The 26843-nt window shown below is 44.9% G+C and overlaps 1 protein-coding gene across 1 annotated transcript in view; it reads left to right on the top strand.

The window, feature by feature from the left end:
• cpamd8 (C3 and PZP like alpha-2-macroglobulin domain containing 8) overlaps positions 1-26843 on the top strand; it is an 84734-nt gene that overhangs the window by 20908 nt on the left and 36983 nt on the right. Inside the window, exons 18-29 of the mRNA XM_079505284.1 lie at positions 226-368; positions 1507-1569; positions 5825-6056; positions 7568-7721; positions 8787-8917; positions 9341-9392; positions 10412-10535; positions 10945-11119; positions 18049-18117; positions 18212-18368; positions 18585-18761; positions 21153-21234. Of these exons, the coding sequence (XP_079361410.1) occupies positions 226-368; positions 1507-1569; positions 5825-6056; positions 7568-7721; positions 8787-8917; positions 9341-9392; positions 10412-10535; positions 10945-11119; positions 18049-18117; positions 18212-18368; positions 18585-18761; positions 21153-21234 (1559 nt within the window). The remainder of the gene's footprint in view (positions 1-225; positions 369-1506; positions 1570-5824; positions 6057-7567; positions 7722-8786; positions 8918-9340; positions 9393-10411; positions 10536-10944; positions 11120-18048; positions 18118-18211; positions 18369-18584; positions 18762-21152; positions 21235-26843) is intronic.

Genomic DNA, 26843 nt, shown 5'->3' with positions numbered 1-26843 from the left:
ATAGCATTCATGAAATTGCCTAAATGTTGATGTCGTAGTAAGTACAAAGTAAACGTGTGTGTGTGTGTGTGTGTGTGTGTGTGTGTGTGTGTGTGTGTGTGTGTGTGTGTGTGTGTGTGTGTGTGTGTGTGTGTGTGTGTGTGTGTGTGTGTGTGCGTGCGTGCGTGCGTGCGTGCGTGTGTGCGTGCGTGCGTGCGTGCGTGGGTGTGTGCGCGCGTGCTATAGGAAACAGGCCTGGTGGTGATGACAGACATGGTGAGTCTGAACCACCGGCAGAGTGGTGGAATGTACACAGACGAGGCCGTCCCTGCCTTCCAGCCACACACCTCCACCTTGGTGGCTGCCATGCTCCCTCGCCCTGCGCCCAGGTAGTACCATGTGTTTTACATAGAACCCTCGCCCTGTGACCAGGTACCGTGTGTTTTTACATAGAACCCTCGCCCTGTGACCAGGTAGTACCATGTGTTTTTACATAGAACCCTCGCCCTGTGACCAGGTACCGTGTGTTTTTACATAGAGCCCCTGTCCTGTGACCAGGTACTGTGTGTTTTTACATAGAGCCCCTGTCCTGTGACCAGGTACTGTGTGTTTTTACATAGAGCCCCTGTCCTGTGACCAGGTACCGTGTGTTTTTACATAGAACCCTCGCCCTGTGACCAGGTACCGTGTGTTTTTACATAGAACCCTCGCCCTGTGACCAGGTACCGTGTGTTTTTACATAGAACCCTCGCCCTGTGACCAGGTACCGTGTGTTTTTACATAGAACCCTCGCCCTGTGACCAGGTACCGTGGGTTTTTACATAGAACCCTCGTCCTGTGCCCAGGTACAGTGTTTTACATAGAGCCCCTGTCCTGTGCCCAGGTACAGTGTTTTGACATGCACTCTTGTCCTGTTCCCAGGTTCACCTCTACTAGTATTAATTTATGGAAAAACACAAAAAGTTGAAATATGGAGACTGCAAGGTTTCTGCCTGACAGTGACGATATGTCCGGATGGAATGTTGAGATTTGATAAGCTTGGTTTACCAAATGTTGTATCCTCTGTTATTCATATGTCAAGTCAAACCTTTTGAAACTTGCATCTGTACCGTGAAACTTGCTATGCTTCACAAAAGTTTAAGTTGGGGGCGTGTCGACAGCACCTAAATTAAGCAAATAAAAAAAAGAAGTTACAAATAATAAATATGCATGATGAAATCACCCTGATCAATATTTGTTTTGCAGAGGTTAAATCAGGTCTGGAACCACGAAGTGGAAAAAGGCAGAGGGAAAACAAGACACAAAGAATTAGGGCTGTGGGGTTGCTAGTAGTTTGGCCCTTTGTTCCTTCATGCCACAAATAGCTTTCATTCTAGGGATGAACATTAAACACATGGTGCGACTTAGAGGATGTCGGTGTGGATTACGGAATAATACATTTTCCAATTATGGCGTTCTCTTTATTGTGAGCCGAGTTTGCAGCTGATGGCCTTTTATTGATGTCAGCTTGTGTTTCTTCGGTTGCAGGGCAGAGAAGCGCAGGCGGACTTTCTTCCCTGAGACGTGGATATGGCACTGCGTCAACGTCAGGTATGTGAGTTTCCTTTGTGCATGTGCGCACACACACACACACGCGTTCTTGTTGTATTTGCGTGTGAATTTCTGAAATGCATGAATGCGCGCACGCCTCTACTTGCAGTGCATTCTCGTGTCTACGTCGTACATATGTGTGTGCTTTCTTATGTCTTTCACATAAGGGGTAGACGGTATGTGAGCTACAGAGGCTTTCAGATACTAAAATGGTCCTGGTTTAACCAATTAAACTCTATATTAGCTGACCGGGGTCCCCCAGGGCCCTATCCCAGGTCCGCTCCTTTTATCCCTTAATACCAAATCATGTAACCGAAAATGGCAACTAGGTGTTCAGTGTCTTGTTCAAGGACACTTCGACACTAACTCTGGGGGAGCCCGGGATCGAACTGGGACGCTAGGTTTCAAGTGGTTAAAGGATAGTTCACCCCCAAAAAATGACTAATTTTCTATCAATTATACATCCCATCCCTTGAATTCATCGAGATTTTCTTGTTTTTGTTGCATTCCTAAGCCAATAATTTGATGACCTACGGAGTCTCCTACTGACTGATGACCCGCCATCAAATTATTGGATCTGGAATGTGTCAAATCTCTTTCATTAGAGAAACCTGGAGAGGAGAGGACAGGAGAGGAGAGGAGAGGAGAGAGGGTTTCGTTAGAGCTGAAAAAGACAAGCCGTTTTAATAGCGAGACTGGATATATATTCCAGATATCTGTAATTCTGTTGTTCCTAGTCATAACTAATGTTTCAGATATCCACAATGACATTCCTCTTATCCACAACTGTCATTTAAGATATCCACACATTTGTCCTATCCATTCCATAACGTCAGTCTTCCTAGGAGAAATTACATCACTTTTGCCATTCATGTGTATTGAGCTTTTAGTTTCAGATATCCATAACTGCATTCTGGATATTTAAAATTCACATTCTTACTAGGAGAAACTACCATTTCATATATCCAAAATTTAAAAAAAAACATTCCAGACATCCATAATTATATTTTGTACAAAAATACATTGTGACTAGTAGAAATCTAACATGGATGGACACATTTCATATTATGACTAGTACAAATGTAGTTTTGGATATCTGAAATGGCAGTTTGTCCTAGTAAGAATTGCATTGTAGATATCTGAAATGGTATTTTATTAAATTATGGATATCCAGAATGTTGATTTTAGATTTCCAGAATGCAGTTACGGATATCTGAAATTAAATGCCCCATACACATGAATGGCAATTCCTCCTAGGAAGAATGAGGTTATGATGATGTTGTTGATAGGAGGAATACCATTAGATATCTGAAACGTTAATGTTTACTAGGAAGATCTGAATTCTAGATATCTTGAAATACAATTTCTACTAGTAAGAATGTTACTATGAATATCTTTAATTACAATTATGACTAGTGAGAATGCGGTTTTGACTAGGAGAAACGTGGTTTTGGATGTCTTAGCCCATTTTGGGCGGGAACCCCTTTTGGTGTTTTAAACATTATGTTATAATTTAGCTATTGAAAAATAGCAGATCTACAAGCTCATAGCGCGCCACCGAGTGGCGCGCTATGAGCTTGTAGGTCTGCTATTTTTGAAAATAGGATAGGATTTAGAATATTTTTTTTAAATTCTGAGGTCAGGCCTGAATGGGTTAAACAAATTATAGATAGGAGGGTGGTTCGATTAAAAGTTAAAACAGCTTGCCATAATATGAGAGGTGGTGGGGAAAGTTTGGAGGAGAGGGGAAGGAATGGAGAGGAGAGAAAGAGAGAGAAGAGAGGGGAAGGAAGAGAGAGGAGAGAAAGAGAGAGAAGAGAGGGGAAGGAAGGGAGAGGAGAGAAAGAGAGAGAAGAGAGGGGAAGGAAGGGAGAGGAGAGAAAGAGAGAGAAGAGAGGGGAAGGAAGGGAGAGGAGAGAAAGAGAGAGAAGAGAGGGGAAGGAAGGGAGAGGAGAGAAAGAGAGAGAAGAGAGGGGAAGGAAGGGAGAGGAGAGAAAGAGAGAGAGGAGAGGGGAAGGAAGGGAGAGGAGAGAAAGAGAGAAGAGAGGGGAAGGAAGGGAGAGGAGAGAAAGAGAGAGAAGAGAGGGGAAGGAAGGGAGAGGAGAGGGGAAGGAAGGGAGAGGAGAGAAAGAGAGAGAAGAGAGGGGAAGGAAGGGAGAGGAGAGAAAGAGAGAGAAGAGAGGGGAAGGAAGGGAGAGGAGAGAAAGAGAGAGAAGAGAGGGGAAGGAAGAGAGAGGAGAGAAAGAGAGAGAAGAGAGGGGAAGGAAGGGAGAGGAGAGAAAGAGAGAGAAGAGAGGGGAAGGAAGAGAGAGGAGAGAAAGAGAGAGAAGAGAGGGGAAGGAAGGGAGAGGAGAGAAAGAGAGAGAAGAGAGGGGAAGGAAGGGAGAGGAGAGAAAGAGAGAGAAGAGAGGGGAAGGAAGGGAGAGGAGAGAAAGAGAGAGAAGAGAGGGGAAGGAAGGGAGAGGAGAGAAAGAGAGAGAAGAGAGGGGAAGGAAGGGAGAGGAGAGAAAGAGAGAGAAGAGAGGGGAAGGAAGGGAGAGGAGAGAGAGAGAGAGAAGAGAGGGGAAGGAAGGGAGAGGAGAGAAAGAGAGAGAAGAGAGGGGAAGGAAGGGAGAGGAGAGAAAGAGAGAGAAGCGAGGGGAAGGAAGGGAGAGGAGAGAGAGAGAGAGAAGAGAGGGGAAGGAAGGGAGAGGAGAGAAAGAGAGAGAAGCGAGGGGAAGGAAGGGAGAGGAGAGAAAGAGAGAGAAGAGAGGGGAAGGAAGGGAGAGGAGAGAAAGAGAGAGAAGAGAGGGGAAGGAAGGGAGAGGAGAGAAGGAGAGAGAAGAGAGGGGAAGGAAGGGAGAGGAGAGAGAGAGAGAGAAGAGAGGGGAAGGAAGGGAGAGGAGAGAAAGAGAGAGAAGAGAGGGGAAGGAAGGGAGAGGAGAGAAAGAGAGAGAAGAGAGGGGAAGGAAGGGAGAGGAGAGAAAGAGAGAGAAGAGGAGAGATTCAAAGCTGGACCGAGGTGTAAAAGACACAGAGATGAAAGGAGGAGCGGTGGGAAGGAAAGTGCGGAGCAGCGTTTGGGAGGAGAGGTACAGCAGGAAGCACGGAGGTGTGAGTGAGCGTTATGTGTAAAGTGGCATATTCCGCTCCAGCGGCGTCCAGCATTCCCTCCCCGTGGGTGTGAATGTGCCTCATTTAAACTGGCCTATCTTGGAAGAGCCTCACTTTCTCCAACAGCTCCCTCCATTCATTTTCAGCCAATATAAATGAAATACCCATAGATTTCCATAATGCTTGATACCTTTGGACAACACTTTTGCACTGCCTAATTTCCGAAAAGCTTTGATTTCACTTATTGAGTGTGGGTTTTGGGGGGGGGGGGGGGGGGGGGGGGGTTGATCAAAAAGGCGAGGGTGTGCATGCAACTTTTCACGTTTTATTATGCCCTGTGAAAGTCTGCCAAGACCCACATGACATATATGTTGCCAATGATGATCTCAGCCTGGCTTCATTCACGGAGACAGATTGGGTCAACACCTGCCTGTTCTTCGCACCTATCCATTATAAAGTGTTTATAATGGTTATATTGGCACAGGTGTTGGTGTTGACACAGGTGTTTCCTATATAAAAAACTCAACTGGAACTGTTTTGTCAATCCGCTCTCTAAGTTGTCTATGGCCTCTTCCTTGCCATTACTAGTGCCGCAATAGAAGCATGGAGTCTTGCGTCTCTCCGTCTCTGCGTGTTGATTTTGACAGCACATTTTGATTTAGTTTTCTTCTTGTCTTGTCTTGTCCGTTTTAGTCATATTTTAGTCATTGAAAGGTTTTCGTTTTAGTCTAGTTTTAGTCGATTAAATATCATAAGGTTTTAGTCAACTAAATCTATGGTTGATTTTGTCGACATAAAATTATTTCGGCAGGCCTGCCCTTGATGCCGTCGTAATGCCTGATTTTACACTTGGTCGTGTGATGAAAATAAACGATCTACAAGCTATGTGAGCTTGTAGCTTTGCTATTTTCAGAGCGCAACGCCCTAGAGCAACCAAACGTAAAATGACTTGTCTTTTAGTTCTACTGGATCTCTTCTCCACTAGTCCCTCCCTAACATTTTAGTCTAGTTTTTATCTGTTGATTAAATTATCAATATATTTAGTCTTTGTTTTAGTCATCATAGCTTAATTTAGCTTTCTTCAGTGAAACAAGGTAGACGGTGGAACATTTTTCGTCATATAGTTTCAGTCGACCAAATGAACACTGTAAATCTCTGGCAGCTCTGAAACGGGCGAAGCAGAGCTGCGACTGGACGTGCCGGACTCCATCACCACCTGGGTGACGGAGGCCGTGGCTATGTCGGAGGAGGCGGGGCTGGGCTTGGCCAGGAGGGTGGAGCTTCGCACCTTCAAGGCGTTCTTCGTGGACTTCACGTTGCCGTACAGCGTGATCCGAGGGGAGCAGACCAAGGTCCCTCTCACCGTCTACAACTACATGAGCACCTGTGCTGAGGTGAGGACACAGGGCCTATTATACCTATTATACTATACATTACTAACTGTATATAACCAGTGGTGGAAAAAAAAGTACTCAATTGTTTGCCTACCGTAGTTTCTAGTTTTTAACCTTTTAACTTTTTAACTTGTTTATTTCTCTAATAAAACTGTTTTTATTTTGTTCTGTAAAGCGACTTTGGGTACCTTGAAAAGCGCTATATAAATTGTATGTTATTATTATTATTATTACTTAAGTAGAAGTGTCAATACTGCAATGTAGAAACACTCCATTACAAGTAAAAGTACAGTATTCAAAATGAACTTGAGTAAAAGTACAAAAGTATTGGTATCAAAATATACTTAAAGTACCAAAAGTACTATATCATTTTTATATATTTCTTTGGAAAATAACCAATCTACAAGCTGCATCGCGACACATTGTGAGCTTGTAGATCAGCTATTTTCAACTGATTTTCATACAATTGAAAACTTGTGAAATGGGACATTCCGCATAATGAGTAGTTTTTTTATTTACCTTCGTATGAATTTGGAACAATATATTGCATGACAACTTGGGTACTGAGTTCTATCTAAGGACTAGCTAGTTGCTATCTTAGCTAGTTGCCCCTGTTGATGATTTAGTACAGTTGTTCTCAACCTTTTCAGGCCGTGGCCCCCCAAAATAATCCTATTTAACTGGGAACACCCCACCCTGACGAAGGTAAAGAAATACCTTATATGCATTGTGAAGGTTCACAAGTCCACATTAAACACAGCTCATGGAGACTGACATGGCACGGAGGTATAAGTGCATCGTACTTTCGAACGGGGAAACCATGAGATAAGCACCATCGAGAAAGCGTGCTTCTCTGCTTAGTTCAAGAAGACCTTTAAGTTGTGCTCTGGCCCTAAGTGGGTCTGTCCTACGCTTCACAGCCATGACATCATGGGGTTCACAGATGAGCCCTCGGCTGTTAAATGGGCTGTGCGTGCACTGCCCGAAATGTCATGTTAGGTGATTATGCGAGCCAGCGTAGCCTGCCCTTTGATGTCCATCCCAGCAACATGTGATTCCTATATTTTCCGCTAAGTTATTTACGACTTTTGGCGCGTGTATAAAGAACAGCGGAGAGAGATCCGACTGCGTTTACTGAGCCGCTCTGTGAACACGGGATGATGAGCGGAACCTAATCCTTCAGGGAGCTCAAGAAACATGAGTCAGTCGGCATGGAAAATTCACAATGTGATTTAGAAATTACCCCCAAATGCTTGTAAGATCTTTGACGAGGTCACGCTATATGAGGCAGAGGAGTGCCTGGGCAGTTATGACGGCACCAGGGCCTGTCAGAGAATATCCTTTCTGCTGGCGGTGATCGAGTTTCTCTCCTCTCTTGCCCACTTGTCTCCTCTCCTCTCCTCTCCTCTCCTCTCCTCTCCTCTCCTCTCCTCTCCTCTCCTCTCCTCTCCTCTCCTCTCCTCTCCTCTCCTCTCCTCTCCTCTCCTCTCCTCTCCTCTCCTCTCCTCTAGGTCCATGTTAAAGTCACTGTTCCCAAGGGGATCAAGTTTGTTGGCCACCCTGGGAAGCACCATCTGACCAGGAAGAAGTGTGTGGCTCCTGGAGAAGCCACGCCCACATCCATAGTGCTGTCCTTCACAGAACTGGGCCCCGCCAACATCACAGGTACCAGCAGGGCAAACCTACAGAGGCCGAGACACCTTTTTTTTGTTTTAGTTTTGTTCCAAAATGAAAGATGAACTTTCAGATCACACTAGTTGTGTGAAGTGATTATACTGTCTATGGGTGTTGTAGGCCATTGAGTTCAGTCAATGATTTTACTTAATGAATTTGATCACAGTGTTCCATCTTTTAGCATATTATTGGCATACTTTTAGCCTAATTCTTACCACTAAAGTTCTCAAGTGTGGGCCAGGAGAATAACGCAACATTATTTGAATTCTTAAGTGGCACGTCCCGTTTCTAAACAGTGGAAGCCTTTCAGCAGGTGTGCCGTCCACTCTGTGTAATGCCTTTCTGAAAAGGGCAAGCCTTTGGCTCAGGAGGGCTGCTCTGGCCAAGGAGCCGAGCTGTGTGTGATCTGCTCTCCCACCCTAAGGTCTGAGTTGCACACAGTCCCTTCCACAGTGCGTTTGAGAACAAAACAGGGCCAGCAGTGGGGGAGCATTCAGAGCCTTGCTGTGACACTCAGTGGCATGTTGATGAGTTTGCGGGTCACTGGCGGTCAATGGGCCCCCTGCGGTCCCCTGGCCCCTGGTCTTTCCCTCTCACTACACACACACAAAGAGACGCCACTGGCACAGCGCCACGCTCTCCAAAGTGCAAGGGAACGTGGAGTCCTCTTAAGAGCATGTTTGTGTTGTGTAATGTGTACGTTGCTGACAGATGTACAGAGCGCAGTGCCCGTCATAATCATGCTGTGTGGTTATGATTGCTTCAGCTTTGCAAGCAGTCACAATGTTGTCTTGAAATACCTCCATTCTTTATAGCTGTCATAATGTCCCAACATTTCTTTTGACGCAATAAGGAACATACTGTGTGGCCAGCATTACAAGCACAATCTATTCTAGACAAAGGGCCAAAACAGCAATTCCCCAACAAAAGAAGTAACAAACCATGTCCCTTGGATGGTTGTGTGCCTGTGTGGTTCAGAAAAGCAGCAGGAGTAGTGTTAGGTAAACATGAAAAGAAAAGCCATTTTATCCGTTTTATCTTCGTTTGCGTCAACAGCCCGTGCCATTGCCTACAGTGAACCAAGCTGCTGTTCTGACGGGTTCCAGACTGGCAAAACAGGCAACGACGTGGACGACAGAAGGACCCCCACCGGTCTGGACTATGTCCGCAGGAGTGTGCTGGTGGAGGTGAGGAAAGTCTGGAGGCCACAGAATGGAGAACGCTCACTTAGGTTTTTATTGAAGTTATATTCCATTGAAGGATTATTACACCATGTGCTTTAGGACATGGAAACGCAGTCTACATAGTTATTCAAGAAAGAAAACAAAGCAAGAGAATGCATTCAGATAACACTCACTTCTAACAATCTTACTTATTAACATAACAACTCTAATGGATTTTGGTTGATTTTAATCTATCAATTTCTTTCTTTCTTATCCTCTCTCTTTGTCGCTATATGTTTTGGTCTGTCTGTAACTTTCTCACACGCTCTCTCTCTCTCTCTCTCACTTTCTCACACGCTCTCTCTCTCTCTCTCTCTCTCTCTCTCTCTCTCTCTCTCTCTCTCTCTCACTTTGTCTCTCTTCCTCTCTCTTTCTCTATGGCTGCAGCCAGAAGGCCTACCCAGGGAATACACCTATAGTGTCTTCTTCTGTCCTAATGGTCAGTATAGTCGCTTTTCATTCTTATTATTGTTATTCAGCATTGTTTTTTGTCAGGTGAAACCTGACATACAACAGGCCCGTTTTTATTAGCGACCAATCGTGATTGACTGCCCCATAAGCCAATGGTATAGTCATAAACACTGCCTAAGTCAATGGGAGTCTGCACCACTCGTGTAGCCAATGACCCGTGTCATGATTGGCTGCCTCATAAGCCCTGCCCCTGCACCGCGGAAGTCTGGCAACACTGCACCGCAGCCACTCTAAGACCGCAGCTCGAAGCGACAACAGCTGCTAATGTTATGAGCTAACTACATGGACAGCAAGAAAGCCACAACAAAACGCTGTGATTGAACCACAAACAGAACGTCGGAAAACGAACGCAAACAACGGCCACGAGGTTGTGACACAGGAACATACACGTTACATAAAAAATCACACCCGTGTGAACTGAGTGGTGCGACGTCACACACTAACCATAGCAACCATGCTCACCCGTACGTGGCCCCACGTACAGGTACACACATACACAGGGGGGGGGACGACGACGACACCGCGCTTGTTTCACCTGACAAATATGACTATGTCATAATTTATTATTTTATTATTAGTGGGTTATTTGGACACTTACAGTAACAACGTATCGTATCACTTAAATCACAGTTTCCCTTGATTTCTTTTTCCTGCATATTTAGGATTGCTGAGCACACTCTTAAATATAATTGTACTGCTATCACCTTGATCTTTTGTTGTACAATGTATATTACAATTCAGATCCAGCACTATTGCTAGAACTCTAGCTATGCCAAAGTAACGATTTAGTGGGTTAGGGGGTCCCCAGCCAAATGGGTTAATATCAGAATCAGTGTAGAATTCTGAATATTTAGCGAAATATTTAACACTGTCTCGAGAGACTAGGGGGGTCCCTGGCACAACATATGTTTGGATGGGGGTCCTCGACCAAATAAATGTGGGGGTCCCTGATAAAAGTTTGAGAACCACTTCATTTTGCATTGTCAGAGCGGATCCACATCTCTACTCCCAACAAGTATGAATACCAGTATGTAAAGAAGCCTGGCAGGATGAGTCACTTCCAGGTGGCAGTGAAGACCCACAACGATGCCCACTTCGCCCTCTCTGCAAGGTTCGGACATTTTCATTTTTTTTTCTTTCTTATTTGTTTACTTTTGATTCGTTTTTGCAAGCTTGTATGTTCATTTATTTTGGATTTTATTCTGTGAAAAGGCTTAGTTTTAGTTATAGCTCTTATTTTTTGCTATCTTTTGCTATTTTTGTAAGCCTTGTTTTTGAGCAGCGCCAGCCGCTCCAACATTTGACCGAGTGTGTTTGGGTGTCTATTTCAGCACACTGTGTCTGGCAGTCTATTTCAGCACACTGTGTCTGGTAGTCTATTTCAGTCACGTAACGATTACGTAATCCAAGGCACTGCTCACTTCACACCGGGTGTGATTTTTTTATTATTATTTCAGTTAACTAACTTTGCTATTTTGTTATTTTTCATGAATGAATAACCCTGCCTCTCTCTCTGCCAGTCCCCATGACAGCGCTGAGCTGCTGGAGATCGTGCTGGGCGGCAGGCAGAACAGCCGCTCCTGGATCTCCGTGGGGAAGATGGGCGAGCCCCTGGTGACCACCCCGACGCCGGGCATCCTGTCCTGGGACGAGTTCCGCAGCTTCTGGATCAGCTGGAAGGGGGGCGTGGTGCAGGTAAAAACCAAGCTCAATGAGGAGATTGTGTTGTTATCTTATACCAGGGGGTCATCGTCATGTTGGCTTGTGGTGGACATAGTTTGGCCCTTACAGGTCCATTTGGTTCCATTTGAACACTCTCAGAGTTACAGGGGTCCTTGCAAATATAACATTTGAGAACCACTAGTACTAGACCAGGGGTTCTCAACGTTTTTGTCCGGGGACCCCCGGAAATGCTTTGGCAATGTCTCGGGACCCCCACCCCGCCCCCTCCCGACCCCCAATATAAATTGACTGCTACAATAACCTTAAACCATTTTGGGCGGGAACCCCTTTTGGTGTTTTAAGCATTGTTATAATTTAGCTATTGAAAAATAGCAGACCTAGCAGACCTACAAGCTCGTAGCGCGCCACTCGGTGGCGCGCTATGAGCTTGTAGATCTGCTATTTTTTAAAATAATTTGGGGACCCCCTAAAATAATTTGGCGACCCCCCCGAGGGGTCGCGACCCACGGGTTGAGAACCCCTGTACTAGACTACTAGTGGACTCCTAATGTGCCAGAGTGTCATAATAAATAATTGCCATACTTATTCTGGAGAAAACCTGGAGACTTGACAGTCAGTAAGTGGGTGTTATGATCAAAATGAGAACATCATAATGGTGTGTGAAACAGAAAATCTAAAATTTGCCACGGACAAGACCAAGTCTTTGCCACGGACACATTAGTCTGTGTACGGACATGTTGGTGACCCCTGTCTTATACACTCTGTGTAGGGACATGTTGGTGACCCCTGTCTTATACACTCTGTGTAGGGACATGTTGGTGACCCCTGTCTTATACACTCTGTGTAGGACATGTTGGTGACCCCTGTCTTATACACTCTGTGTAGGACATGTTGGTGACCCCTGTCTTATACACTCTGTGTAGGGACATGTTGGTGAACCCTGTCTTATACACTTTGTGTAGGGACATGTTGGTGACCCCTGTCTTATACACTCTGTGTAGGGACATGTTGGTGACCCCTGTCTTATACACTCTGTGTAGGGACATGTTGGTGAACCCTGTCTTATACACTCTGTGTAGGACAGGTTGGTGACCCCTGTCTTATACACTCTGTGTAGGACATGTTGGTGACCCCTGTCTTATACACTCTGTGTAGGACATGTTGGTGACCCCTGTCTTATACACTCTGTGTAGGACATGTTGGTGACCCCTGTCTTATACACTCTGTGTAGGACATGTTGGTGACCCCTGTCTTATACACTCTGTGTACGGACATGTTGGTGACCCCTGTCTTATACACTCTGTGTAGGACATGTTGGTGACCCCTGTCTTATACACTCTGTGTAGGACATGTTGGTGACCCCTGTCTTATACACTCTGTGTAGGCCATGTTGGTGACCCCTGTCTTATACACTCTGTGTAGGACATGTTGGTGACCCCTGTCTTATACACTCTGTGTAGGACATGTTGGTGACCCCTGTCTTATACACTCTGTGTAGGACATGTTGGTGACCCCTGTCTTATACACTCTGTGTACGGACATGTTGGTGACCCCTGTCTTATACACTCTGTGTAGGACATGTTGGTGACCCCTGTCTTATACACTCTGTGTAGGACATGTTGGTGACCCCTGTCTTATACACTCTGTGTACTAGGGACATGTTGGTGACCCCTGTCTTATACACTCTGTGTAGGACATGTTGGTGACCCCTGTCTTATACACTCTGTGTAGGACATGTTGGTGACCCCTGTCTTATACACTCTGTGTACGGACATGTTGGTGACCCCTGTCTTATACACTCTGTGTAGGACAGGTGCTGGATAAAGAGGCAGAAATCAACGAGAGGTGAAATATCTGCACACTGAACCATAGTTCCCAAACAAATTCACATTTCAACCTTACAGTTGAATTCATCAACTGTCATTCCGCCTGACGAAACAAGGTGGTTGAATAGGATAATGTCATGATCCGATGCTCTATAGACAACCCCGTGGTATGTTTTCAACTGGTGAGATGGCTTAGTTACACAGTCCACATGGTCCACTCAGTGTTAGTTAGTTACATGGTCCACTCAGTGTTAGTTAGTTACACGGTCCACATGGTCCACTCAGTGTTAGTTAGTTACACAGTCCACATGGTCCACTCAGTGTTAGTTAGTTACATGGTCCACTCAGTGTTAGTTAGTTACACGGTCCACATGGTCCACTCAGTGTTAGTTAGTTACATGGTCCACATGGTCCACTCAGTGTTAGTTAGTTACACGGTCCACATGGTCCACTCAGTGTTAGTTAGTTACACAGTCCACATGGTCCACTCAGTGTTAGTTAGTCACACGGTCCACATGGCCCACTCAGTGTTAGTTAGTTACACAGTCCACATGGTCCACTCAGTGTTAGTTAGTTACACAGTTCACATGGTCCAATCAGTGTTAGTTAGTTACACGGTCCACTCAGTGTTAGTTAGTTACACAGTCCACATGGTCCACTCAGTGTTAGTTAGTTACACGGTCCACATGGTCCACTCAGTGTTAGTTAGTTACACGGTCCACATGGTCCACTCAGTGTTAGTTAGTTACACGGTCCACATGGTCCACTCAGTGTTAGTTAGTTACACAGTCCACATGGTCCACTCAGTGTTAGTTAGTTACACAGTCCACATGGTCCGCTCAGTGTTAGTTAGTTTCACAGTCCACATGGTCCACTCAGTGTTAGTTAGTTACACAGTCCACATGGTCCACTCAGTGTTAGTTAGTTACACAGTCCACTCAGTGTTAGTTAGTTACACAGTCCACATGGTCCACTCAGTGTTAGTTAGTTACAGTCCACATGGTCCACTCAGTGTGAGTTAGTTACACAGTCCACTCAGTGTGAGTTAGTTACACAGTCCACATGGTCCAATCAGTGTTAGTTAGTTACACGGTCCACTCAGTGTTAGTTAGTTACACAGTCCACATGGTCCACTCAGTGTTAGTTAGTTACACAGTCCACATGGTCCAATCAGTGTTAGTTAGTTACACGGTCCACATGGTCCAATCAGTGTTAGTTAGTTACACAGTCCACATGGTCCACTCAGTGTTAGTTAGTTACACAGTCCACATGGTCCACTCAGTGTTAGTTAGTTACACAGTCCACATGGTCCAATCAGTGTTAGTTAGTTACACGGTCCACTCAGTGTTAGTTAGTTACACAGTCCACATGGTCCACTCAGTGTTAGTTAGTTACACAGTCCACATGGTCCACTCAGTGTTAGTTAGTTACACAGTCCACATGGTCCACTCAGTGTTAGTTAGTTACACAGTCCACATGGTCCGCTCAGTGTTAGTTAGTTTCACAGTCCACATGGTCCACTCAGTGTTAGTTAGTTACACAGTCCACATGGTCCACTCAGTGTTAGTTAGTTACACAGTCCACTCAGTGTGAGTTAGTTACACAGTCCACATGGTCCACTCAGTGTTAGTTAGTTACACAGTCCACATGGTCCACTCAGTGTTAGTTAGTTACACAGTCCACATGGTCCACTCAGTGTTAGTTAGTTACACAGTCCACTCAGTGTTAGTTAGTTACACAGTCCACTCAGTGTTAGTTAGTTACACAGTCCACATGGTCCAATCAGTGTTAGTTAGTTACACGGTCCACTCAGTGTTAGTTAGTTACACAGTCCACATGGTCCACTCAGTGTTAGTTAGTTACACGGTCCACTCAGTGTTAGTTAGTTACACAGTCCACATGGTCCAATCAGTGTTAGTTAGTTACACGGTCCACTCAGTGTTAGTTAGTTACACAGTCCACATGGTCCACTCAGTGTTAGTTAGTTACACAGTCCACATGGTCCAATCAGTGTTAGTTAGTTACACGGTCCACTCAGTGTTAGTTAGTTACACAGTCCACATGGTCCACTCAGTGTTAGTTAGTTACACAGTCCACATGGTCCACTCAGTGTTAGTTAGTTACACAGTCCACATGGTCCACTCAGTGTTAGTTAGTTACACAGTCCACATGGTCCGCTCAGTGTTAGTTAGTTACACAGTCCACATGGTCCAATCAGTGTTAGTTAGTTACACGGTCCACTCAGTGTTAGTTAGTTACACAGTCCACATGGTCCACTCAGTGTTAGTTAGTTACACAGTCCACATGGTCCACTCAGTGTTAGTTAGTTACACAGTCCACATGGTCCACTCAGTGTTAGTTAGTTACACAGTCCACATGGTCCACTCAGTGTTAGTTAGTTACACAGTCCACATGGTCCGCTCAGTGTTAGTTAGTTTCACAGTCCACATGGTCCACTCAGTGTTAGTTAGTTACACAGTCCACATGGTCCACTCAGTGTTAGTTAGTTACACAGTCCACTCAGTGTGAGTTAGTTACACAGTCCACATGGTCCACTCAGTGTTAGTTAGTTACACAGTCCACATGGTCCACTCAGTGTTAGTTAGTTACACAGTCCACATGGTCCACTCAGTGTTAGTTAGTTACACAGTCCACTCAGTGTTAGTTAGTTACACAGTCCACATGGTCCAATCAGTGTTAGTTAGTTACACGGTCCACTCAGTGTTAGTTAGTTACACAGTCCACATGGTCCAATCAGTGTTAGTTAGTTACACGGTCCACTCAGTGTTAGTTAGTTACACAGTCCACATGGTCCACTCAGTGTTAGTTAGTTACACAGTCCACATGGTCCACTCAGTGTTAGTTAGTTACACAGTCCACATGGTCCACTCAGTGTTAGTTAGTTACACAGTCCACATGGTCCGCTCAGTGTTAGTTAGTTTCACAGTCCACATGGTCCACTCAGTGTTAGTTAGTTACACAGTCCACATGGTCCACTCAGTGTTAGTTAGTTACACAGTCCACTCAGTGTGAGTTAGTTACACAGTCCACATGGTCCACTCAGTGTTAGTTAGTTACACAGTCCACATGGTCCACTCAGTGTTAGTTAGTTACACAGTCCACATGGTCCACTCAGTGTTAGTTAGTTACACAGTCCACTCAGTGTTAGTTAGTTACACAGTCCACATGGTCCACTCAGTGTTAGTTAGTTACAGTCCACATGGTCCACTCAGTGTGAGTTAGTTACACAGTCCACATGGTCCACTCAGTGTTAGTTAGTTACACAGTCCACATGGTCCACTCAGTGTTAGTTAGTCGTTACAGGTCAAATCTTTACACCTTTAGGGTTCAATCAACACTTGACTTTACTGTGTAAAGTCAACACACACACACACACACACACACACACACACACACACACACACACACACACACACACACACACACACACACACACACGCACGCACACACACAGTGGATTATACCCATTAAAACGGGGAAGCATCTGTGTCATTTTAGATTTTAGCGTTGGCTATTAAAAAAAGTTGCAGATCTACAAGCTCCCTGGTACGTACCTGGTAATCTGCTCTTCAATTTTTTTTATCTTGAAATCTTGAAAATGTTGAACATTTTTGAATGACGAAAACGTTTGAGAACTCCAGATTTTAGAAGGTATTTGTAGAATGGGCCTCGGGTCAGAGAGTGCACAAACGGACACTGTCGGGATCCACACCTGGAGTCACGGTGGATAAGGGAAGTGCGGCGCCATGCGGTCGAAAACGAACGCACAGCATATGGATGGAGGGAAGGTCCGGCATTAGGGAGGGTGTTTGGCTTAGCGGCTGGATGTTCATTCACTCTTTAGGAGGGGAAAGTGAGAGAGACTGGGCAGGCCACAGGGTCTGTGTGTTAAGAGGACTGGCGCCACTTTTACTGGCGTGCCTGCCTGTGAGGTCACGCTTAACGGGGCTGATGTCAGCGAGGACACTTACTGATCCGTGGCCTGGTGTTCGCATGGCGCTCGCTGGCGGCCACTCTGGCCCCAGCATTAGCCTCGCACCATTCACCAAAGGGACTAATTAAAAGCCCGCTCTTGAGCACCGTATATTACGGCCCAATAGGATTCATTTATTTTCTTAGGGGACTGATTGCGTTGTTTCTTTTTTTCGGGGGCTGGACAGGGCTGGGTCGTGCATGGTCTTTGGTTTAACGTGATTACCGAATGAAACCCTAAATACACGAGAGGAAATGCGCTCTGAATGGGCCTGTGTACTATACTGTGCGTGTGTGTGTGAGTGAATCAGAGTAGCATCGCCAACACTTGGCAGATGGACATTATTAGTGCCCCATGCAGTATGGGGCAGTCCAAAAACGGCACCAGTTGCTCTTTAACCACATGAACTTAGTTAGTTAGTTTAGTTAGCCTGCCTGTGCATGAGGTTATAGATCGGCTATTTTCAGCAAAGGGATTTGTTGTAGAAGTGAAAAAAAGGGCAGACCAAGTATAGAGCATTCATTTACTACGTATAGAGGTTTTAAGTGGTTAAGCAGGCCCAGTGCTTTATATTTTATTGTTGACTTTCACAGTCACAGGTCATTTCTCCTGAAGCATGAAGAGACATCAAACAAGGAGAGGACACTGGAGCAGCTGGGTCAAATAAAAAAGGCTTAAATGTCCAAGCCGCTCCAGTGTCCTCTCCTTCTTCGCTGCTGTAATGTCCCGTTTTTGTCTGTGGTTGCACCGGATCTGCCTTGTTTTGGTATTCCTCTTCTTTGCATGAAGAGACATAAATGTATGATCAAAGGGAATCTACCAACGCGCCTCGAGCCTGAAACGGCTAGTCCGGTGCATCACAGGAACAGGCACAATAGTTGCAGAAATAGACACTGAAGCAGCTCAGACAGTTTAAGCCTTTTTATCCAGGTGCTAGTATAAATAATAATGTTTTATCTTCCTCAGAGTCATATCAATTTATGTTTGTGTCTGCAGAGAAAGTAAATACTACAATGCACCATAAAATGACTGAATTATGTCACAGAAGTCTTCTTCCCCCCTTATTAAATTAATTTCTGTTTTCAAAAGTGTTTAACCATATGTGTTTATTTTTGCTACAGGTTGGCCATGGTGTGCAACCATCCAACGAGTCCCTGATTCTCCAGTGGGCAGGCCCCCTTCCTGGCCAGGTTGGACTCTTTGTTCTATTTGTTCACTGATGACCTTCATTTGCCCTTGAAGACCCATCCATCAATAATGCTATCACTCTTTCATTTTGTACAGGTTCGCCACATAGGCTTCTCGACTGGCTGGGGTTCAGTCGGGGAGTTTAAGATCTGGAGGAAGGAGGACTCTGATGAAAACCACAACGAGGCATTCACCCTGGGGGTCCCTCACAACGTGGTACCAGGATCAGAGAGGGCCACGGCATCCATGATCGGTACAATAGTGTTTGTGAATGAGTGTACAGAAGAGGTCATAGTTATGCTATCCTCCCAATCCTTTATATTACCTTTGTAGAGTTGCAGTGTTTTTCTTTTTTTTCTTTTCTTTTTGTCTTAAATGTGTTTTTAACTGTGTTCCTGTGTCCCTGTGCGTGCGTGTGTTTGTGTACGTGTGTGGTGTGCGTGTGTGGCGTGCGATTACATTACAACAGGTGATGTAATGGGGCCAACCCTCAACAACCTAGACAAGCTGCTCAGACTGCCGTTCGGCTGTGGGGAGCAGAACATGATCCACTTTGCTCCGAACGTCTTTGTCCTGAAGTACCTGCAGAAGACCAGACAGCTGAGCCCAGAGGTGGAGACCGAGGCCACAGACTACCTGCTGCAAGGTAGCTAGAGCCCTGCCATGATATAAGCTTACCGTAGTTTTGTACTTTGTCTGTTTTGTATGTGTCTATGGAAATAAATTCAGGTGGGTGGTGAAAACCAGGTATCTTTGGTGTGTAATCAGGAGCATCGTTGGGCTGCAGTCACACATAAGAGACACGTGTCTTCTCTGTGTCGCGTGTCTCCTCTGTGTAGCACAGTGGTTCCCAAAGTGACACATAGCCAGGGGGTCCGCAATTTTATTTTGATTTTTATTATTATTATTTTTTTTGCCAGTGAATTATGGTCTGTGTGATATGTGAGCTTACCATAAGCACAGTAATCCTTAATCATATTCCATCATTAAAGGGCCTTTGGATAGAAATGAAACAGACTCCATGCAGTCACTTTCAGCTAGAGTGCTGCAGAGGCTGAGTGTCTGTGAATGTGACCAGCTGATGGTCATTAGCGCTTAATTGATGCATCAAGGAAGGCAATTATGTTTCTGCACTGTCAAATAGGTCTACATCTATTCTAAGATAGCATCTTAAATACATGTTGTGAAAATGTGTTGTGACTTTCATTGAAAAGTTTTAATACAAATAGTTCCAATGGCATCTAAATGTAAGGTTGCAAATATACTTATCGGTGTTGCAAGGATGTGGGGGTACCTGGAAAAAAAATCTTCAAGACAACCTTGTTTGATGGCTGTGTTCTGCCCGCCTCCCCCTTACCCAGCCTGGCCTAGCCAGCGTGCTTTCTGGTCTAGAGGGACGGGCGCGCATGGAGCAAGCGCTGAAGAAATATTGGTTCACCGATCAGAGCTCTGATTACGCTTTTGCATAACAAAACATAATTTTAACACTTTCTGTAGTGGGCATGTTCTCCATGTGACACTGGCTTTAAAGTGGTTGCAACGCCCAGGAATTGAGCCTTTGGTCTACAGGTCAGCTAGATCAGTGATTCCCAACCTGTGGGTCGGGGGCCCCACTGGTAGGCCGTGAGAATATTGCAAGTGGACCCCCAAACAATTGGAAAAACATGAAACATTGTAATCATAATGTAACATTAATATGTAAAAGAAAATATCATGCTATTTTGTCTCTAAAGCCTTGAAAAATTAGTTTTCATTGTAGGAACTTGAAGTGTGCTATGTTCGTTCCACTGATCCAAGCCGGAACACAATGGATTGATTGATCATTAGATTGTGTCACTGCACCTTCAGCGAATGGTCTTGCTTACACTCACTGTTAACATATATGCAGCATTTCCTGTTCCAAATATCAGTGAGAAACTTACAGCATAGCAGAAGTAACGAGGAGACTCGTTATGTGTCAGGACTTTCAAAAGTTCAAAACTACCATCCGCATCCAGGATGTGGTACCGTACTTACTTTCATTTCGGGCAGTGAGAACATTCCCTAATTGCTGGCAAGTGATACACCTTTACTGGAAAATGATGGATTCAAGTTTACCTTGGATTTTGTTTGTAGAATTGTAGATTTCTTGACAGAGGACCCTGTGGCTTGGCTGGGTTTGACTGTTTTTTTGAATCACGACTTGGAACACATCCCTGGACACTGCTACTGGGATCCCCGCCCAACCCAGTCTCACTCCTCTCTGTGCTCTGACTTACCCAGCCTGGGTCCCACCCCTTCGCCTGGGTTTTCCCATGCCCAGGTCAAGCATGTCTTCTTGAACAACCATGCAGCTACACTCACTGGAAATCTTCAGTAGCCTTTCCCTGTATAAAGTGGCTTTAAAGCTCCACTCCGGGACTGTTTGAACTCCGTCGGGAGAGGGAGTCAATTGACATATAAAGTGTAGGTAGCTATAACATTAAAGTCTGTTGGATGTTCTTTGATGCAAGGTCTGGCTTCACACTTATAATTTAGTAAAGGAAGTGGGCAATCTGAGCCTTCACAAACCATAAAAGAAAGGTTAAAGCAATCTACAATCTACAACCACAAGGTTCCCAGTTCGATCCCGGGCTTGGAGAGTTGTTTGTGACACAAGGACAGCTGTAGTTGGAGGTGAGATATGTTGTCTTTGTGGTTAAAACCTGGTGAGGTTCAGAAGTTTTTAGGGATACAGGCAGAACTGTTGGTGTTTCTTTAACTCTGATGCCTGGTGTCATAGCAGCTAGAGGTTTCCACTAATGAATAAATCTATATATGTAGCAGGATCTCATTGTATTCACTCATTCTGTTAGGATTTCTTCACTGGTCTTGGAAGGCAAGGAAACTGTGGAACAATAATAAAATGTGAATAGTTACCAACCAAAAGCTAAGAATTTAGTCAGTTAAAATGTCACAAGAGGTTCTTCTAACTAATTTAAATTCAACATTCTGAAGTGGGGAAACGTTTTGAAGCCTGACCTTACTTTTCTGGTCTCTTTCCCAATCTTTCTCTCAGGATATCAGAGACAGCTGACCTACAAAAGGCAGGACGGGTCCTACAGTGCCTTTGGAGAGAGGGATTCCTCGGGCAGTATGTGGTAAGTGTGGTAAAGTATGTATGTCTCCATTAAGACCAAAAAAACAGTTTTCTGAAAAACATGTTTCTATGTCAGTGGTTCTCAAACCTTTTCATGTGGAGCCCCACAGTTATATATATTTGGCCACTGACCCCCATCTCAAAATGTGTTGTTCCAGGGAACCCCCAGAAGCAAATATTTGAGTTAAAAACGTTCACTGTGAAAGAGTATATATTCAGTACACATTTTCAAGATTTTTCAAAAATAGCAGATCTACAAGCTTGCTATTTTTCAACAGTTACGTTTAAAATAATGGTTAAAGTGGTTAAAAGCTAAGGTGACACAGATGCGTTCCAGGTCTCAATGGGTCAAGATCCGATTCTACAAATGCCTTTTAAACCTGCAGTAGTTCTTTCAAGATTTGTCTAAAATGTTAGATGTACAAGCTCTACATGTCTCTGATTTTTTCTCTGCCTGTGCGGCACTGTACCTGATCAATGTGCAGTACTTACGAGGGCAAATACTTATCAGCAGAGTACATTGTCACTGTGATCGGTGGAGTGGAGTCTTCAGTTTGGAAGCATTGCTAGCCGATACAATAACATTTTTATCAGCATCACTGTGCGTTGTGCTCAAATTAATACATTCCTGTTGCTGAGTTTAAAATCAGGTAGTTTTTCCTCTGTGAGTGTTTATTTTATGTTTACTATCCCTGGGGCCGGCAGGCAGCCATAACTATCTCATAATGTTTAGAAAAGTGAAATGAGACTCTCAATGAGGGGCCCCAGTGTTCCATCGCAGCATGCATACCTCTGGTTGATTTATTAGCCGAGGTGGGTATTATGATATTTAATAGAGCTGATACTGTGAAACAGCAGGTTACATAAACCGCAGAGAATCATAAAGAAACGGCATAATTGGATCCCCGAGGTAGGCTAGGCTCCGCCGATTTATTTGCAGTTAAAGGGGGTTCATAGTCACGGTGCTGAATGGACCCCATGCTGCTTTGGCCCCATGAACCGGGACTTACTGCTACCAGGGTAGACTGCGTTTTAAGAGTCTGGAGCCACTTCCTTAGCGAAACAACTCCCGTTACCTATTTCGACATGGCCCCAGAAAGCAGAAGTGGGATGTATCTCATCTAAATAGACTGCCTGTCCGGGAGTAACTGGGAACGTTAGTCTAGAGCTCTAACACACAGATGGTTATGAGAGGATATGAGGATGTGAGGTTGGGTTTTCCCTGTAAGCCTGAGGCAACAGGTTTGGAGTTTGTGGGCACAACTCAACACAACAACACAGATGTCTGAACCTTCGGTAAACCCGGGACAAACACTTTATGATTACACCCAGCTCGCGGCTTTTGTTTTCGGGTTCCAGAGTTCACTGCGGGAGCAGCACATTTATTGCCAGCTTAAAAGTACTCTTAATGCAGTGTTGATGTATCCCAGCTTGTAAAAATGTATCTGAGCGGAAATTGTCTAATGAAAAGATTGAGCTTAACAGGCAGTAATGTTTTGGTCCACAGTAGCTGGATTCCTCTAACACCGCACCACTGCTGTTCCCGTCAGCAACTCAATTAGTGATACACAGATGAGGATGGACCAATGGTGTTACTCTGTTCTGGGACTTGCACTTAAGCTCCTTAATAATATGCACTTCCTTCCTAGTTATATGTAACCATATACTTAATTGTACAATGGCAAAAAAATAGCTGTTGTTAATCTGACCATTTTTGACAATTTATGATATGCCCAAAATCGGGTTGCTGGATTGAAAGTGGTTAAGGGCAAGATTATGAGACAAACACTGCAAAATCAAAATCTTTATTGTCACATCACAGTTTTACAAGTAAAAACGTGTGTGAAATTAGTTTTTGTGCATAGTTCCCATTGTGTTATTTTTCCAAGAAAAAAGAAGGAAAGAAGAAAGTTTGAGCGCTTTTACCACAGATATTTAGAAGCTTGTTTCAGAAACAGCACACTTGTTGGGTCTTTCTTAGTTTATTTTCAGGCTACAGCTGTACAACCAAAGGGTTTCTTTTTCCACAAGAAACTTAAGCATAGTACCTGAGATCATATATATATACACACACACACGCACACAAACACATAAGGTGCAACATTTTTCAAGGTGCGTACTGTGTATACTGTAGTCCGCAGGTGGGTCAAGAAGAGCTAAAATCCAAGTTAACTAGTCCCTGGTATAATCCACAGTAGGTTCAGGAAGAGCAAAAAAAGGTCTAAGGCCAGCCTAACGACATCGCCTGTCATCGGCATTGCCCATCATCAGGCCGCTGAGCAAGAATCATGCCTTTCTCAGCATCCTGTTGCCAGACTCATGCCATGCTTCGGCAATCTGACGGCTGTCGGGTGGAAACTGTTCCTTAGTCTGGTGGTGGTGCTGCTCTTGATACTCCGGTAGGCCCCCTTGCCCTTCCGCGGGCGTTGTGAGGGGTTGAACAGTTTGTGAATTGGATAGTGCTTGTCCTTGATGATGCGCTGGGCTTTGGCTACGCACGCTTGTTGTACAGTCCCCGTGTGTGGTGTGTGAGTCCCATTTGAGATCCTCTTGGATCTCTGAGGAACTTGAACTCGCTGACCCTTTCCACTGCAGCACCGTCGATGAGGATGGGCAAATGATCTCTGCTCTGCCTGCTGAATGAAGTCTACGATGAGCTCCTTGATCTTGTCGACATTGAGGGAGTGGTTGTTCTCCCGACACCAGAGTACCAGTGTGTTATCTCGTCTCTGTAGTCGGACTCGTCGTCAACGATCACTGTTGTGTCGTCTGCGTACTTTATGATGGTGTTGGCGCCATGTGTGGCTCTACAGTCATACGTGTACAGTGAGTAAAGGAGAGGGATCAGCACGCATCCCTAGGGTGACAGGACGTCTATCAATTCGCACATGCTTGGGTGTAGCTCTAGGTCTCTGAGCTTTGTGCCAAGTTTTCCTGGGACAATGGTGTTGAATGCTGAGCTATAGTCCACAAACAGCATACTTACATATTTGTCTTTATGCTGCTTGTTGTCCATGTGCGAGAGGATGTGCGTCAGCGGTGGATCTGTTTGCTTTGAGGACCCAGTCTGGTATCCCTTCGGGTCCTGCTGCCTTCTGGATGTTGACCCGTGTGAATGTTTTGCATACGTCGTCCCTTGAGATGATGAAGGGGCTGGTCTGCTCTGCTGGTGCTGCTGCTGATGGGCCTGCTTGGCTGCTGCGTGTGGAGATGGTCTCCAACCGACCGTAGTAGGTGTTCAGCTCATTGGGGAGAGAGGCAGGCGGGTTTACTTCACTTCTGTTTTTTGTTTTACCGTCTGTTATGGTGTGTACGTACCGCCTGCCACATGCTCCTGATGTTGCCACGGTTGAATTGGTCTTCCATCTATTTTGAGTAGGCCCTTTTTTGCCTTCCTGATGACGGCGTTTAGGGCCGCTCGCATTGCGCTGCACTTTGCCATGTTGCCGGAACTGAAACCGGTGTCCCGTTCGTGCAGTTGTGCACATACTCCGCTGGTTTATGATTTGGATAGATCCGAACTGTCTTTTTTGGAACTATGTCGTCTATGCTCGTGCTGATAAAACCAGTGACGGAGTCTGAGAATTTGTTGACGTTAATTCCCAGCAGTGTACATAAACATCCCCCAGTCAGTCTGGTAAAAACAGGATTGTAGCATGGTCTGTGTCCTCAACAACAAACGGCTCCCTTTTAAGCACATGTACACGCACGCACGCAGAGCTACATTTGCCCTCTACCACCGGCCCCTGAGCTGTGAACAGGATGCGTTTGTAGGAAGAGGTTTGTCATCAGCACTTGGACTGATCTTCACCGGGCCTCGGAGCCCTTGTTCTGACATGGCATGCATGCATACCTGCCGCTATTATTAAAGCTCTTTGATTCCGTCTGGATACAATGAGAGCCATATGCTGCTGTACACTGCGGAACACACACACACACACACACACACACACACACACACACACACACACACACACACACACACACACACACACACACACACACACACACACACACACACACACACTTCTTTCAACTATCTCATCTATCCCCCCCAACCTCCAATTTGTACAGCATGCTTCCTAATTCACTGGCCTGGGATGGGTATTAGTGCAGCCTGACTAGGGGCTACACTCGCTTGACCAGGCTAGTTAGACGAGCACAAAACTCCCATAAAGTAAGGCTTCAGTTGTCTCGTGTTACCTTAGCACCCTGAGCTTTAGTCTCGTGTTACCTTAGCACCCTGAGCAACGGCAGAAAAATCTGAGGTTTTCTAGACAAAACCGAACACTAGCTTTTTTTTCTTCTCTCTTTTCGGCAAGTGGGACTGAACTCTGCATTTTCTTCTCCTAGTCTTGTTGGCTGGACATGTTGAGGCTGGCATGGCATTTCTCTCTGCCAGAGATTGATCTGACAGTGTTAGTAGGGATAGGGGGTGGGAGGAGGGGGGCAGTTTGAATACCAGAGATGGAGAGAGCTGATACGTGCCGCTGTATAAAACTATCCATTCCCCCAGTCCTCTGCCAAGCTGGCACGCTGTCGGATTCTAGCAGGAATTCAGTGTTTTTCTTAGACCTTGGACACGGGGCCTGTGATATCATTAGCAAGGTTATTATTTGTAGAAGGTGCTCTGATACACTCCTAAACATTAACCCATTCAATCCGGGAACACATCTGTGTCACAATAATTTCAACCACACAATATAATTTATTTTATTTTATACTTTGGCTAGCAGATATAAAAATATAAAAATTTAGCAGATATAAAAATAGCAGATATACAAGCTCATAGCGCCTCACTTTGTGTCGCGCTATGAGCTTGTATCTGCTATTTTCGATAAAGCGTGAAAATCTGTGAACTTCTTTGAATATATATATATAATGTTTTTGTGAGCGTGTGAACGTTTTAAACTCAAATCTCTGCTCCTGGGTGTCAATGGATCTAAATATATTGAGATGCGGAGGTTCGGCGGCCAAATACATGTCTTTTTGGGGGTCCTTGACTTGAAAGGGTTTGAGAACCACTGACATGGAAGCGTAGGTTTTTCAGAAAACTGTCAGGATTTAGAAGGCATTTGTAGAATCTGCCTCAGATTTTAATGGGTTAACACACAGATCTCTAGGGGTGCCTGGTGGTGGCTCAGCCAGTTAGTGCACACATACTGATAGTGAGTGTGGAGGGCCTGGGTTTAAATCCAACTCCGTCTTGTCATGCATGTCTCCCCTCTCTGTTCCTCTCTCCTATCTCAATTCAATTCAATTCAATTCAAAGCTTTATTGCCATGAGAAAACATACGTTTACAGTGCCAAAGCAAAAGTGGAACAAAACAATTAAATAAACGTTTAAACAGATCTGTGTTACATTAACACTTTGAGTAATACTATCTTGTGAGACTATAAAAAGATTGTGCATGGCCCGGACGGTTTGCTCAACCGTCTGGGCACCTAGGCTGCCAAGCCAGCCAGACGGCATGCCACAGGCTCGACTCCCGAGCCGACGGGCCTTTGCCGTGTGTCACTCCTGATCTCTATCCCCCTTTTCTGTCTGACTACTGTTCCCTATCAATAAATGCCAAAAAACAAATCTTTAAAAAAAAAAAAGCATTTTCT

This window comes from Electrona antarctica, assembly GCF_951216825.1.
Source record: "Electrona antarctica genome assembly, chromosome: 7".
NCBI classification, from domain to species: domain Eukaryota; kingdom Metazoa; phylum Chordata; class Actinopteri; order Myctophiformes; family Myctophidae; genus Electrona; species Electrona antarctica.
Note: the sequence above shows the minus strand (reverse complement) of the source record. Positions and strands in the feature narration are given on the sequence as shown.